We start from the raw sequence: 15,985 nt of genomic DNA, 5'->3' as shown, positions 1-15,985 counted from the left end.
TCCACGCAAAAAGTTTATATTTTAATCGAAGCTTATTTTTTCGTTCGTTTTTCGAACAAAAATCGTATTTTTGATCAAGATCTCATATTCAAGTTGGGTTAATCAGACACATTAATCAGACTGCTTTGGTCGATCAATCTTTTTTATAAAATGTGTGTGTGTATATCAGTAATTCATTAAGTAACAACAAAGACTGAAGCGCTGTCAAATACGTTAATCTTTTTGTGTGATATATCGAGCGTGGCGAGCGGACCGCGGTAAAGCGAATGAATAGGATTACGCGACGCGTTTGAATTCTATTTCATTTCACGTTTTAGGGAGCCCTTTTTCGCTCTAGAACGCAGTTACCGCGCGATTGCAAATATAATATCGTTTTTTGAGCGACAAATAGAAAATAATGTTATTGTTTTACATTAAAAAAAAGTCACTCAATAGGAGTGCGCGATGTTGTTTGCTCGATAGTACGATCTCTTTTTTGCAAGACCGAATCGAGTAAGCGCATTGAGACGGCAAACAAATAACTACGTTGAATAGATCGTGAGCAATGTGCGCACACAATGCGCTCTACGCTAGAAAGCAAACATGTCAAACATGCGCGTATGAATTTCCGAAAATGGTTTTCGAATCACATTGATGAATTGAACTAAAATGTTCGCGAAACATCGGTATAAAAAATTGTCACTAACGCGGCTCGAAAACTCATTTTCAAAATTTCTTATAACTTACTGCGATAAAGCAACAAATATTAAAAATGCACGTTTGAAATATTGTACTCACACAGAGAAGTGGTACAGGAAGCACTTCCAGCCGGTGGGACGCTCCAGAAAGTTGTAAACTTGACCCTGAAAAGTAGCTTTCCCAGCACGTCGATGTTCCTTTAAGTGGTAGCGACCCTCCCATGTGTTGTTGCGATCACAACTTAGTCCCAACAACAATCTCGGATCGACACCTGCAAAATTTTTCAATATATATGCCTTACAATATTTTATCGATATTTGAAATACGATCGGTAAGCAATAACAATATATACTGAGATTTGTTTTTTAATTTAAGCTCGTCCGATTAATAAATGTTACGAGCGACTAAAATAAGTTTTTTTTTTTTTTTTAACAATTAAAACTGAGATTCATCTCGGGCTCTGTGTGAAGTATTTAACCAATAAATGAATGACAAGTCGTTGAGAGCCGTTCGCTGAATGTTATGCGGGAAATATGTCTGTATATATGTATATGTGCGTGTGTACACATATATAATCGAATTCACGTTTTTTTCACGTGAGTTTTTTGAATTGTAATTACAATTCTAATAATCATACAGGATGCTCAATTTGCATCTCGTATATGAAGAACCCCGAATATCCCCCCCCCCCAAATTAATTTAAAATATTGCGAAAAAAACTCCTCAGCCAAGGAGTCGAACCTGGAATCTCCGGCTTTTTTTTTTTGACAAGTTTCGGCACAGTTTTTCTTTTACCTCGAGCTGGCGAGAGTAGCGCCCGAAATATCTTTCGCGAGATCAGATCGATATGACAGACAAGAGTACAATATCTCATGACTTATAAATATTTCAACATATTTCTCGAAGCGAACGAAACGCGCGTTTTTTTGCGTTTCGAAATAAATATGTGTTTTTTGTTGCATGAAAATTAAGAAGACAAATATATAAAACAAATACAATGTGTTTTAATTATTAACCATTGTATCATTAGATTTTTTAAAATGTGTTTTTATCTTTTATGTAATTGTATTTATCTTTTTATTTTTGGTGCGCCTCGTTTTTTCTTTCATCAAACCTCGGTAAATTGATTGTAACCGAAAGCTTCTCTAACCGAGGTATTTTCCGATGGTAGGGTATGACATCATTCTGAGCATCTTTTGCCGTAAGCCGAGAGTGAACAGGGCTTGAGCGTCAATATTTACTGTAAATATATATATACTGAACGCCCCAAAAATTGCAATTAATGGTGCCGCGCGATATTCATTTTCTCGAAAGACATAGATATATAATATATAAAACGAATGAAGTCGAATGACGTTGTAAAGAAAATGTCACGAACTCATTAAACGAGATTGAGGCATGTATCGGTGACCTTTGAAGCGAATACAGTAATCGGGAGGAAAGGGGAAAGCTACACTCTTTTCTCACCTCCGGCTAAGGTGTCATTGTTGTCAGACTGCAAGGTAACACTGGTGTCAGATAGAGGTGACGGGGTCGGTATTAAGTTCGACGGCTGTTCCAATCTTAGTAAATCGTTTCCGTCACCTTCACCGCCTCCATTTCCTGTGCCGACCTGTACAATCGTCACATTCAGAGGTCCCCGGTTATCTGCCGTAAAACAGAGAAAGAAAGAGAACTAGAATGAATCGAACTCGTTAAAAATAAACGACCGAATCAAGAAAAGAGGATAATTAACGGCTTCCTCTTCATTTGTTTATTCACAACGAAAGAAAATAATATAACAAATAAATGCGAGAGTTAATTATAGCTTAACAACATCTCCGGCGAAGTGGCTGCCGTCGCTCTTAATTTTAAAAAATCTGCGGAACGGTAATAAAAAAAATAAAAAAAACGGAAAAAGTCACGAAGGCGGAGCAACATTTATTACCCTTAATCTGATTAAGTATTCCACTGTTACAAACCACTCTGTTGTGCAAAATTAACATCGAAACGCGGCAGTCGAGTTTAGAGGCTCAAGATTAATAAGGATTAGCACTTTGCTGGGGGACGTCACTAAGTGATAATTAACCCTCGTGTCATTCGCACACTCACTCAGTTATTCTCTCTCTCTCTCTCTCTCTTTCTCTCTCGACTAAGCCGAGCTAAAATTGAATTCGTTTAATCGGACGGAGATATTCTTCCTTGACCGGCTGCGATAATTTGGTCACACGACATTTGGTCTTCGCGACATTTGATTCCTCAAACACGCAAGACACGCTTTGTATGGAACAAGTTTAGACTTAGTAATTCCTTCTTTTGAGAGAAATACACGTCGTCGTAATAAACCGAGTCTTCACGTATATATGATGATTACGGTAATAAAGAGAAGAGTCAAAAGTTTTTTACGACTACCCAAGCTAGTGAAGCTCGTAAAGGCTCGTAAAGCTGGATTTTCTACACGAATTATATATATATATATATATATACACACACACACACACATATATATACGCACATATACGCGCTCCCTCGGAATTCAGGTTGGATTTTCATGAAAATTCAATAAGAGGAGGGACGAGCCCGCGTCCGCTCGCGTTTGGGAGTCTCTGTGCGCGTACACGGGCTCGTACGTACAATCTGTACGTAATATACCGCCGGACACAGCAAGATTGAACCTTGTATATCCTTCAAAATAAAAGTTGCGTTTCAGCAACGCAAGTTATAATATAATCACTGCTCGCGCGCGTGATTAAAATTCGAGTTCTACATTTTACGCAAAGAATAACCCTCCCGAACGGAGAAAAATAATCTTTTATTGGGGTGGAGGTAATATCCGCTCGTCGATACGAGGCGAGGGAAGAGAGTTAAGCGCGTCTCTGAATTGGCGTGAAAACGGCTGCGATACGAATATAACGTATTTAATAACTCAAAAAACTATTCGAAAAGAAAACAACTCACTCGTCTTGCTGGTGGGCGGAGGCAGCAGTCCTTGAATCTCCTCGAGAGGCATGGCGTGTTCGTGACGATGACGGTGTCGGTAACGGCGAGGGCGATCTCTTTCTCCTCGCTGCCGTGGTCGCACGCGCTGTGTCTTTCACCGAACACTGGCGATTGTTATTGCTGATCGGGATCGGATTCGAAATCGGATTCGAGATCGGGACCGAGAGCAGACAGTTGGATGAGTCCTGAGGGACTCCTGCTGATGACGCCGGACGGTCATTGAGCGTCATCGCCCCGCCGTCGCACTTAAGACCATGCCCAGGTCACCAAGATCAGACGAGGAGTATCCAGCTTGCGTCTGTAGGACTTCGTTTAATTGTCGCGTCTGTCCTGCCCTGTTGAAAAAAAAATCCATTCGATTTATTTTTTAGATAACGAACGAAACTTACTTAATTAGATTAAGATATTTATATAGCCTAATTAATCAAAATGTCTTGTAACAAGTACGCTAAGAACATTTGAAACTGTCGAAGCTGTGTAACGAATACTATAGGCGAATACAACTTTTACGATTGTGTGTTGCAACGTCAATTTACGTATTAAAAATTAAACTCGCGTCTGAACTGTCAGAAACAGTTACTTTATCCGTGAAAAAGCAGCAAATATATATATATATATATATACATACATATCTGTAATATATCGATTTGTGAATTTGTTTTCACAACTACAACAATATATTTTCATTTTTTTTTAGGAGAGGCCATCGTGTCATTGAGTTGTCTTCAGCACGCAAGTGCTTGTAACGCGATACCTTTTATAGATATCATTTGTCTGTCAGACGAATTTTAATCAACGAGAACGGAGCTCTCGCACACGTAGCTTCGCTCCGACGTTCCGTCGTCTCACGCTTAAATTTCGGAAGTTACAAATTTCTCGCAAGAGTATATTTCTTTCTCTACTTAATTTGTATATATTTTAGTTTCCGTACGATTGATAAAACATAAATTACTAGTTAGAATTAATAAAAACAAAAAAAAAAAAAAAAGAGAGACTGTCAAAGTCAGTAGCGTCACACGTGGCAACAATATCAATATCATCACTGTTCAAAATCTTAAAGAAGAAAGAAAGCAAATATGTGAAAATTAATGAAACACAAAGATGAGATAAACGCGCATTAAATTTTCAATCACAGCTGCGGCACGCTCGTGCGACAAAGAATTATGGTAATCTTTGCTTTTTTTTCTCGCACATACTAATCCGAATTTTGTTTGCGAGTGGATTCTGGAAACACTTTCTTCTCTCTCTCTCTCCCTCTCTCTCTTTCTCTCGTGATAAATATAGATAACAAAGATGGATCTAACCGGGGATTGAGAGGTAAAATAAAAATATAATGTATCAGAAATTTTTCGAAGGCACCTCCGGCAAATATTTACGCGCAACGTATAAAGGTCGCACGTGCTGTCTACGTACCGCCGAAAAATGATTTATGCAAAAAAAAAATTCCAGCAGTAATTCACCGTAAATTCCAATTAATCAAATAATAAAGAGCTATCGTGAAATTGCAAGTCATCTTCTTTGAAACGTACGTCTATTTATAAAAAAAAAACTACATACTGTGACGTATCAATCAATCTATATTGTATCCTAATGTTGCTACTTTACATGGCGACTTGCTGGATATTGCGCGATAGTTTGAAATTTGCTACAAGATTTTTATAAAATCGAATCACGAAGCAGAACACGAATAACGATAACGATACGATAACGTGGGTGAATATGAGACAATCTTGCGCGATTTTGCAAAAGATATATTCATCGGATTTATTCTCTTATATTGTGCGGTGGAAACGATGGCTTTTCCATGGTAATCAGTAATTCATTCCCGACGACAGATATAGATAGAGAAGGTTGTGCAAAAGTGGGAGGAAAAAGAATAACAAATACCACGTGCGAACTCCGATAAGGTCGCTGTCTGTCGCGGTCGTTGGGAGACAACGATCGTGGACTGCAAATCGCATGTCCATACGGCGACTATATAATTCTTGCGAACTAGACCCACTAACCGAGACACGTTGACTATCGATCTAGAATATTACACACGCACATATAACCGTAAACGCAAACACACCGGAGTAGAAGCGCACCTTAATGCTTGCACGTACACGACCAGAGAGATTGAAATATGAGACTTCTATATATGACGTGGAATGTGCACGCTTTTTGGAAGAGTCACGTAAATTAATAACAATTCAATGTTCATTTTTTTACTTAATTTTTTTATATTCAATTTTTGTTATAAAATTTTGTAAATTCTTTTTTTTTTACAAAATACTTGAGCCTTGATCGAATTGTAGGGTAATGGTTAGGGTTGTGTGAGCACGAAAATACAAATAAATTTTTAAACAGAACATATTGCGTGTGTAAGCATAAATCTTGACGCATGGTGTGGGTGTAGCGTGGATCGATAGGCGATGATTCGCGATTTTCTGTATTTCACCGAAAATAACCGCTCAGCATGCAAATGTATGTGACGGATGTTCATGAATTTTTTGCACGTTTTTCATATTAAATTATTTCCAATTAAAATTTTGTCGATATAATTTTTATTAATTTCCGGGAAATGACAATCTTCTCTCAAACAGTTCTAAGCGCTGGCCGGTTTCTAGCTTCAACATCTCGTCGTGTCAGGCGGGTTAAAATTGTATCTCTTAACAGTTTATCATTTTAACAGTTAACTACCTTCATCAAATTTCATCAAAAAACAAATAAAAAAATAAAAATAAAAAAATATACTTTTACACTCCATGATGATATAGTATCATATTTTTCAAGTCTCTTATTTATGTTGGCTTTTAAGTGTTGTTACGTATTACCTACATATATCATTTTTTAAGTCCCTTATTTATGTTGACTTTTAGGTGTTATTTTGAAAAAATTTATACACTGAGAAAAAAAAATTGTTGAAGTAACAAAATAGTATTTGCTTCAACTATATGCAGCGGTCACGTGGGTTGTCAATGAAATATTGATTAATGTAAGAAGATATCATGTTTCAATAGATATAATAATTAGGTTTATACCGAAAGACAATTTAGTTGTTTTTTAACAAAATTATAATTTGCTTAAATACAGATAACTTTGAATGTACAACACAATAGGACAACACAATATTTTGTCTGCTTATAAAAAATAAGCAGTTTGATTAGATGAAATACTTAGTACAAAAAAATTCAGATTATATTCAATTAAAGTAAATGAGAATTGCGTATTTCATCTTTTTTAACAATATCTTTTATTTGAAATTATCACAACTTATGTTTCGACAAAACAATTCATGGTTTGAAGAATTAAATTATGTTCATTACCACTATTGTTAATTCAACTTGTGCGAATTTATTATCTTTATTACCATATGTTTGAATTGAAAACACAAGTATTTCAGATAACAAATTTAAACTCAATTAAACGCATTTAGTTGAGTTAATAGTATTTTTTTTTCAGCGTATACGCTTCGTTATACAACAGGTTACTCTTCTCATTTTCTTTTCTTTTCAAAGAATAGGAAAGGATATTTACTTTTTTTTTTACTGATATTTTGTTTCAAACTAAAATATTCAACAATTAATAAAGTCAGCCATTATTATCGCATTTTAACTCACGCAAAATGATCTTTCAAAGTCTTTCGTGTAATTATTAAAAAGATAGCGCACGATTCGCGTTCTTCGCCTCCTCTTTCTCATTCGGGATATTAACCTTCTTTGCACTAGGCTCGTTTTCACGATAGATAGGTGTGGTCGCCGACTATAGACAGGACGCCTCGCGAAAACGACTACTAAAAAAACTGATATTTAAAAACCGCCGTGTGTGCACGCACACACACACACACTCGTAATGTCGCGTGACATTGCGCCCTTTATAGCGCGCGCGTGATATTTTTCAGTTGAGAGACTCCGGGCTCCTAATGTCACGGTGTTTGATCAACATCGATGTTCGCGCGATTAACGACTTCCAATTTTCAAATGACGAATTCAAATGATGAAATAAAAGCATCGAATGTGTAACAACGAATCATTCGGACGGAAGAAAGAATTTCTTTTCTAATTATATACATTTCTAATTATTACATACAACGTCGTAGATTGTCGTCGCGCGAAAGCTCGTTTCCTAGTGCTCGTTGTCATACTTTTCGAGAGCGCATTATACGTGAAGAAGAATAACACGTATATAACTATGCTCTTTGCGACTCCTTTATGCGGCCGTGTGGCAAAACTCCGGAATAATCTGAAAATTGGGCTAGTCGGCGGCTCCGATGTGTTTCAGACCGCGCGAAGAAAGGAAACAAGAAAAAGAAAGAAGTAGTTGTCAAGGAGAGACAAGAAGATACAACCCCAAAGATCACACAGAGGGTGAAAAGAACAAGAGATCATTGTTTTGTTACTTACGGCCGAGAGAAGTATGTTTATTTTTAACAACAAGAGACTTGGCAACGAGGAAGACTAGAGAAAGACTAGAAGAGGATATTCGCTTCGTGCCGCGTTGTGATTTGACGAAAAAATTGTCGTCTTTCCCTTTTCTTTTTTTTTTTTTCTTGATTTTTTTCAATGCAGTAAAGTTTGAAAAAAAAAAAAAAATGACAATTTCGCTATTTTACGCTCGATCGTCAAAACGAACGTGTTGATATCATTATCGCGACATTTATAGCGAGTTCATGCGGAATCGATCTTCAAACGTGACCCATTTAAAGAGCCAAAGTTTATAGAACAGCTGTTTTGCGAATATCGGAATAGATGATTATTATACAATACGGTTAAACACACACGTAAAGTAAAATTTAATAAATGCACATATTTTATGTGTGTATCGACAGGTCGAACAATTGATTACGCTAATATCTGGGTGGTTAAAGATAGGCATTGTGTCGCGTTGTTGAAAGCCTTGAGAAAAAATCGATTTATTTTTCGCATTTTTTCAAAAGTGTATACGTTCGGATTATTTGTCAAAATTTTTATTTCAAATTCGACATCTCCAATTCTTATAATATAGTTATATGAATGTGTGGCGAAATTTGCGCTGTGAAACGCGCGCCCTCTTATACACGACTTCTGTGTATTGTTATAATAGTTATATATATTGTGTAACAAAAGTTTGAAGTCTTCTCTTTGTGAGTTTTTTTTTTTTTTTTTTTTTTGAACAATTTTGCTTTCAGAGATGTTTGTCATGTAAAAAAAAAAAACGCGTTGTGAAAAACATGATTCGCGCTTCGACAACCGCTGCGGTGTCATACCGCACATGAATAGTGCAAATAAAACTACGTGAACGTATAAAGCTGGTACACTATTGATGACAGAGAAAACCTTCGTTCGCATATATATAATTTGTTTGTTCGGACAAAATTGATAAAAAAAAATCAGATATATTTTTCGGTCATATTCAATCTAACATCTTTCTTTAAGCCTTATAATTAATCGGTTAGAGTTTTAGCGAAAAATAATTAATTCGAGTTGAGTCGTACCTGTTGCAAGAGGAACCGAAATGGTTCCGATATTCGTGCGTGGTGCTCCTTCTGTTTGACACGCGTTCGCGAATGCAAAACCAACCGGACTGATTTCCTGTTGCTGTTCGTCGCCAGGACTCCGGGCGTCACTGTCACGTGATAATCACCGTTCGACACGTTAATCCTTTCGCGGTCCGACGTCGATTCGCGATCCGATCGCACGCACATACGCAACTCCGGTGCGCGAAGCTATCGCAACAAACATATTTCCTTATCGCGACTTATTCGCGTTCGTCGTCAATAAAAAGCAACGCGATAAATGATACGCGCGCGTATTTCGCGCACGCAAAAAAACGTGACACACGTGTCGTCGCGCTAACCTTTCACGCGCGATGTCCGATGTTCGCGATTTTCGTCGGGTATGGGGTATGGGTTTTCGTCGCAGACCCCTCTGTCGCACGTGTATAAACGCGTCCTTCGTCGGCGACACCAAAAATGATTTTAAAACTGCGGTTCAGCGGACGAAGAATAAAGCGCATGCGGCGGCATCGACTCCGGCTTTTCCACAGAGACAAAGGGATGGTCGTCCTGTGGCGCGACGAACAAGCTAATCTGACAGGAGAGGAGTAGCACGCGCACCCTGGCGCACCGCGCACGTGCCTGCACGCATTCAAGGGCGCCTCATAAACGGGTCTCGACTACTGACACTCGAGAGAATCAGTTGTATTGTTATTCGCATCACTAAATTTAATTGCGCGTTACATTTACGCGGCTAATTGCGAATTAAGCACGCAGCACGATACAAAAAAAAATTATCAATTCAAACTTTAACGAAGTTCCGAAAGAAAAGTGAGATATAAAACATTGTAAATTTTGTATAAATAAAATACCTTGTACAAAATATTATTGTATAAAAATATAATATATAGAAAAAGAAGTATAATACATATATTTAAAAAAATTTTTAACTTACATTAGAATCAATTCTACTGGCAAATAAAAGCGACGACGCGAATTGTCAGCAACAATCACAATGTTGGTAGATTGGCAGCAATTGTGTAACGCGAAAAGTCGCATATTAGCAGCAGATTGTTGCATATTTCACACACACCTAATGCCGTCCTCTTAATGACGATGTCTGTTTTTTTAACAAATGCAACAAAATTGTTTGTCTTCTTTCTTCTTTGTTATGTTTTTTGCAAAGGTGTGTTTAAGCGATTAAAAAAACGCAATGAATTCCCGGGAAGAAAAGAATGAAAAAATAGGAAGAGAAATCTTGAACATCAGGGACGTAGGTAGCGCGCTTTAAACTCTGACACGATAAATTGTTGCGACATATACACGTAATGGGACAGGTTCGCCAACTTCTCGATAGTTCCGTGTGTATATGGTCAACTAGAAAATTAACTCTTTGCAACAAATAAAATACAATGGGAGCGCGCAAGAAGAAATTAAAACAACAAGCGAATTGGCCAATCGCAAGCGAGCGATGTAGAGAACGTCTGGGATGTTTTTCTTCTAAACTCGCCTGTGTGATTGATCAATTCGCTTGCATAAAGTTGTTTTTTTGTGCGACCTTATATAGATCGCTCTCGCGTGACGCCGTTTTGTACTTTGTGTTGTGAGTACATCACGGGAAAAACGACGTGACGTCATTCTGTTCGTACGTTTGAGCGCGCTACGTTTTCGCTTATATCGATACGAACGTGAATTATCGATCGCCCGCGAGGTCGTAATACGTACAATCCACCTCCGTGGCCTCGTCAGTTCGAAACTAAAGTTTGTTTTATATACCGCACGGCCCTTCCACCCCTCTCGAATGATATACAAGAGAGAGCATTGCTCATCTTACGACTGTTGCACACATGAACTTGACGTTTGATTTCTTCGTTTGTTTATTGTAGTTTCGCGAATCGCGCGACAGCCAAATTTTGAGAAGCAAGTTTTACGCCCGACAAAAAAAAAGTCACTCATCCTTGGTAAAATGAACAATATATGTATGTAGCGAATGATAAATGAGTTTTACGTCTGTTGTGTGACATATCGCGCGCGCAAAGATTGTCACTCGCAATACATTACGCGGTCACTTACGTAGCAGGTACGTACAATTTTTTTTCGATCATCAGATTGCGCCAGCGTATTGTTCGCTTTTAAAATTTCGCCGCCGTGTTTGCTTCGTTAATTTAGCATACGTGAAAAAGTTAGATCACCATGTTAACACGAATATTTTATTTCGCGCTTTCAAGGCCGCGATTGTCCGGTGATGCCGGCTTACATCATCGATCAGCTTCGTGTGGTCTTGATATATTTCTTTCAAAGTGCAGTCAATCGCGTAACAATGTTGTTTGTTTTCAAAAAAAAAAAAAAAAAAATATATATATATATATATATATATATATATAATAATTGTTTTTGTGATAGCGTTTTAATCGAATATTACTCGATGAAGCGACTCGCTGCAAATGACGTGTAAAACGTTTAGGCCAGGAATTCTTTATTATGTTTTAAAATAAACAATTGCTTATTTTTCAGTTATACAATGCGCATATATAACGGCACATACAAGGCGTATATGCTATTTTTCTTCGTGAAAGTCAAGCAGAGAGATAATTATTGCACTTTTATTGAGCGAAGATTCACAGTGTACAGAGTACGCCATATTTATCTTCTGTATCAAGATTATATCTCGGTTTCGTGCTACGTTTTCACAGTATTGTATGTATTCCATCGTCACGCGTGACATTATCTTCATTCAGAATATGCATCTAGGCATCGTCTACGTTGCGCGATACCATACAAGTAAAATTTCAGAGATTAAACGGTGTAGATAATTGTGTTATAAAAATTTCCTTAGATTAAAAATATGAGTTACAAGTTTGTGAGTTACAAAAAAATTGAGTTACAAGTTAATCGTTCACACAAAATATGTTCAAAAAAGCCACATCGTGGCTGACTGACTTTCGATAAGTGTAGCTATCCTAAAGTTTTTCATAATATATATGTAAAATATAATGTAAATGCTATAAAAGCTGTTTGTTATTTCATTTTAGTTCATTTTATATAATATTTTTATATAGTATATAATATAGTTATACGCGCGTGAGCGCGTTTTACAATATATTTCTCTTACAAAAACGCAGAGCAAAATAGATTTTTTAGCTTAAAAGCATATATTTCCAATTTTTTTGTGCGTTTTTAAAGTTCTTACAGGCCAGTAAAAGCAAACTATACGCTTCAACAACTTATTAAAAAATAATCTCGCAAAATAATCATCTTCGTTTTCTTTGTTATTGTCGTTTTCTTTATTACTGTGTTGGTGCAAAATTGTATACCGGGTATCTTGGCGCGAAGCGATTGGTCAGCCCGTAAATATATTCTGATTCTTCGCGATCGCGAAGATTTCTCGCGCCGTACATCGATTCCTCGAAAGATGGCGGAGCTGAAAAACATAGAAAACAATTACGATAAAACAACAATTAAGTCAATGAAAAATTATTAATTGTATTTTTAATCTTACATAAATTTGGATAAAAATGAGACTCCGGCAACGGAGGTAGTGCAGTATTCGCCGAAGGTACGACGAAACCGACGGGTGATTTTGTTGGATAATCACCAGCCATATCAGGAGGTGGGGCACTCGGAGCATGATAAACAGCAAGCGGAATTGTCCCTACAAATATCGGTGTTTTGGCGGACAAATTCCGATGATACCTGCGCAAAGACATTATCCTATATTAGCATAAGAGTATTTAATTGCTAAAATAAATAACAAAATTAAAAATATAAATATATTAAAACTTAACAATAAATTATTTTCTTTTTCAATTAGTTTATATATTTTAGTAACGTAACTAATATGTAAACTAAAATTATCTAAAAAAATACTGACCATCCTTCAACGCACGCTTCCACTTTCAAGTTATATTCGAGATCAATAATGTGGCAGTTAGTGAGGTTTGACGGTGGAACAGGCGGAATGTCTAACTGCTGCTCGTAATTGGTTTCACCGTTTTCGAACGGTCCTTTGCTGACTTCCCTCACTACAATTTCTTCCGTTCTAGTGTCTGTTCGCGGTGTCGTAGCATGAAAGGTCACGATCTGGACTTCACGATATGTAATTACTTCTTGGCAAGAGAGAAATGGGCATCAAAACTGTCAACTTCAAGCACCATAGAGCCACGTTGCCTCTCAAACGGCTTTAATGTGCCATTTCGAAGTTTTATCACGAAGCAGAATTGCTTACCTTGCAAAGTATAAGTTTTATGTTATTCACAACGATATTGGACAGATTCTGGACGTTTATTTTTATCGGCATCGACTGTCCGGGAACGTACCCTCGAACTGGCAGAGAGAAGTTTACAGTCAAAGATGGTGTGGCGCAACACAAACACCAAAATGTCTTATTCATTTCTTCTTGTACGGATTCCTGAAAGTATAATTATCTATATTTTGTTCGAACATATCGTCAGAATATGTATTTAATAACTTTTCATGTATAACACGTAATACTAACAGCCGCTCTTGGTTCTTGATTCAAGTCGAAGGGCAAAATAACTGTAAACGGACTCTTGACATCTTGGTCGAACTTCCAAGGTCGATCTAACGTGGCTTTCACGGTATAGCGAACATATCCAAAGTCTGATTCAAAGCTGCTTGGCAGATTTGGTGGTAAGGTACAAGTAAACGGAAATTTATGTTCTCCTGCTTGTATCTCGATTTCTCCACCTAATAAAAGAACAGCTTATACAATACAAGGTGGTTTTTCATTATTTAAAAAGAGTAAGCGAACTTATGGAAAAGAGGAATTAGTAGATTTGACTGTATTTGAAAGACAGTCAGACACCTCACCCGAAGCTGATCCAACCAAGTAGTACTTAGTCTCGAAATATTCTTCGTGCCCTTTGACAGTTTCGGTATCATTCTGGAAGTGTCCTCTTTCATCTATTTCTTTTTTGTCAGTCGCCCAATAAGTGTTTGCCTCACCTTTTATTTTTACACTTATACCTGTTACATAGACAAGAGTTATAAATGTTACGAGTAAACTCTAGAAAAGAACGTACGCTTAAGTTATAGAAATCAATTTTTATGTTTTAAATAATACAAGTTTTCTTTCTTTATTTCTTTAACAAATGTCTCTCTTCCCTTTTCTTTTTGAGGAGAGACAATATTAGCCACTCAACAGTGGCGATACATATTTTGCGAGAAAACACATGTAGTTGTGTTCTATAATTAATCCACAATACACGAGAGTAGGAGCGAGAAACAATTTCTGGAATTTAAAAACTTACGTGCGCTCTTCTCTCACAATCCTATAAGTGTGATCTATCAGATCTCAAACTCACCTCGAATCTTTTTCGTGCTATTTAGAACAACGATGATATTTCCGTTTACGGTCTGCCCGGGATAATACGTGCTCCATTCGTTGTCGTATACTATTCGAAAATCTTTCAGACCCATGTCGAAAGTTTAGGAACTTTGCGTGTTACGATCTTTCCGACAACACCTCTTCTTCTCGGTTGCTTCAACGCTCACCGATAGTCGATACTGAAAATATATAGCCTTTGGTACCACTCGGCAGCGTTAATATTTCTACATTTTAAGTTGCAGCATTTCTGGGCAAAACACAGTCCGTGCCAGTTCGTGCGCACTGTGTGTCTAGACTATGAATGACTATGAATACGTAGATCAATGTAGATCAATGACGCATCGCGAGCGGGAAGAGTTCTTTGGGGAAGCGACAAAACATTTTGACACTCCCGATGTACATAGCATAGCAGTTTGACGTATTCACATGTTTTACTGACACACGGTGTGTGCGCGCGATAAGGTTATAACAAGTTATAAAAGTTAACTTTTTCTACCAAGTCAACTTTTTTTTTCCAGCTTTGTTCGGTACTTTAGCATTTATGTGTTATTGTTAAATTATAGTTATATCGTATATATATATATAGACAAAATATATATTTTTTGTAATATGTAAATTTTTTATATAAATCAATAATTTACTTTTTTCAGAATAAAAAATTGCGTTTTTATATCTGGTTTATCAGTAATCAAAAAGTAATTGTTATAATTGTCACTTCTCTGGAAATGTCAAAATTGTTTACAAAACTTATATCGACGTTTGGAGCGCATCAAACTATCAAGTTAAGAATTGTGTTGTTTATTGTCGATATAACCGAACAATCGGTTAAAATCGATCGAATATTCTATAAACAAATATTAGCATCACATAAGTAACTTACGTAACTATAATCTTCTATTTGTTTAACAGCAGGTTAGATATCGTGGAAGAGATATCGTCTGTTGAAGTATGAATTTTATCAGTGTCTTTATTTTCACGTGTGTGTCGTATCAACTTGCAAAAGGGTAAGATTACATATGTTTTTTTTTAATACATGTGTGTAGAATAAGGAGTGTACAGTTCCGTAAATATTAATTTTTTCACATATAATACATTTATATATAATAATTGTAATTAGGAAGATGATGCTGTTCGATTTTACAAATGCGCAAAGCGTGGACGATTGGCGGGAAATGTCCGACACCGTCCGAACCGTAGGAAAATCGAAAGCTGCGTTAACGCTGCAAACAAGTCAGCTTTTTCAGCGAGCAGTCTTCTTCACGTTGCTGAATCCACAATCAAATGGAGCTGGTTTCGCCGGTGTTAGAAAGATGACAAATCTCGATTTGTCCGGATTCAAGAATATCGAGATAACTTGTCGAGCGCAGGGGCAAAATAATCATTACAAAATATGTCTCAGACACCGAGGGCAGAACTCAGATGTGGATTTCAGCTACGAACAATTTTTCACGGTGAAAAGTTTTTAAAATTAAATGTTTTTTACGACTTATTGTTTTTTTTTTTTTTTTTTTTTTTTAAAAACATTT

At 36.8% G+C, this 15,985-nt stretch overlaps 3 protein-coding genes across 3 annotated transcripts in view; 1 reads left to right on the top strand and 2 right to left on the bottom strand.

Annotated features, from left to right (window-relative positions):
* The window catches only part of LOC109854321 (potassium voltage-gated channel subfamily KQT member 1), a 50,640-nt gene extending 40,958 nt beyond the window's left edge, over positions 1-9,682 (bottom strand). Inside the window, exons 1-4 of the mRNA XM_020427284.1 lie at positions 9,113-9,682; positions 3,616-3,992; positions 2,146-2,325; positions 778-949 (exon numbers count right to left, since the gene is read on the bottom strand). Of these exons, the coding sequence (XP_020282873.1) occupies positions 778-949; positions 2,146-2,325; positions 3,616-3,667 (404 nt within the window). The 5' untranslated portion in view covers positions 3,668-3,992; positions 9,113-9,682. The remainder of the gene's footprint in view (positions 1-777; positions 950-2,145; positions 2,326-3,615; positions 3,993-9,112) is intronic.
* A 2,526-nt stretch (positions 9,683-12,208) lies between these two features.
* Positions 12,209-14,855, bottom strand: LOC109854354 (arrestin domain-containing protein 17). The gene is made up of 7 exons (XM_020427360.1): positions 14,437-14,855; positions 13,943-14,098; positions 13,608-13,819; positions 13,338-13,520; positions 12,984-13,192; positions 12,612-12,805; positions 12,209-12,533 (listed from the first exon to the last, which is right to left on the bottom strand). Exons 1-7 carry the CDS (start codon positions 14,549-14,551, stop codon positions 12,400-12,402), a joined length of 1,203 nt encoding a protein of 400 aa, XP_020282949.1. The 5' UTR covers positions 14,552-14,855; the 3' UTR covers positions 12,209-12,399.
* A 400-nt stretch (positions 14,856-15,255) lies between these two features.
* Positions 15,256-15,965, top strand: LOC109854355. Its single transcript, XM_020427361.1, has 2 exons — positions 15,256-15,463; positions 15,577-15,965. The coding sequence occupies exons 1-2, from the start codon at positions 15,408-15,410 to the stop codon at positions 15,923-15,925; spliced, it is 405 nt and encodes a 134-aa protein (XP_020282950.1). The 5' UTR covers positions 15,256-15,407; the 3' UTR covers positions 15,926-15,965.
* Positions 15,966-15,985: the final 20 nt, after the last annotated feature.

This window comes from Pseudomyrmex gracilis, unplaced genomic scaffold (assembly GCF_002006095.1).
Source record: "Pseudomyrmex gracilis isolate BER0280 unplaced genomic scaffold, ASM200609v1 scaffold_63, whole genome shotgun sequence".
NCBI lineage: Eukaryota > Metazoa > Arthropoda > Insecta > Hymenoptera > Formicidae > Pseudomyrmex > Pseudomyrmex gracilis.
The sequence above is the reverse complement of the archived record's forward strand: the minus strand, read 5'-3'. Positions and strand labels throughout refer to the sequence as shown.

Bases quoted from the DNA above. Each gene is read 5' to 3' on its own strand.
- LOC109854354 (XM_020427360.1), bottom strand. From the start codon at position 14,551: ATGGGTCTGAAAGATTTTCGAATAGTATACGACAACGAATGGAGCACG. The intron at 13,193-13,337 runs GTAAGCAATTCT...CGTGAAGTCCAG, and splicing joins TAAAACTTATACTTTGCAAG to ATCGTGACCTTTCATGCTAC. The intron at 12,534-12,611 runs GTAAGATTAAAA...TATGTTTTTCAG, and splicing joins TCATTTTTATCCAAATTTAT to CTCCGCCATCTTTCGAGGAA.
- LOC109854355 (XM_020427361.1), top strand. From the start codon at position 15,408: ATGAATTTTATCAGTGTCTTTATTTTCACGTGTGTGTCGTATCAACTT. The intron at 15,464-15,576 runs GTAAGATTACAT...AATTGTAATTAG, and splicing joins TCGTATCAACTTGCAAAAGG to GAAGATGATGCTGTTCGATT.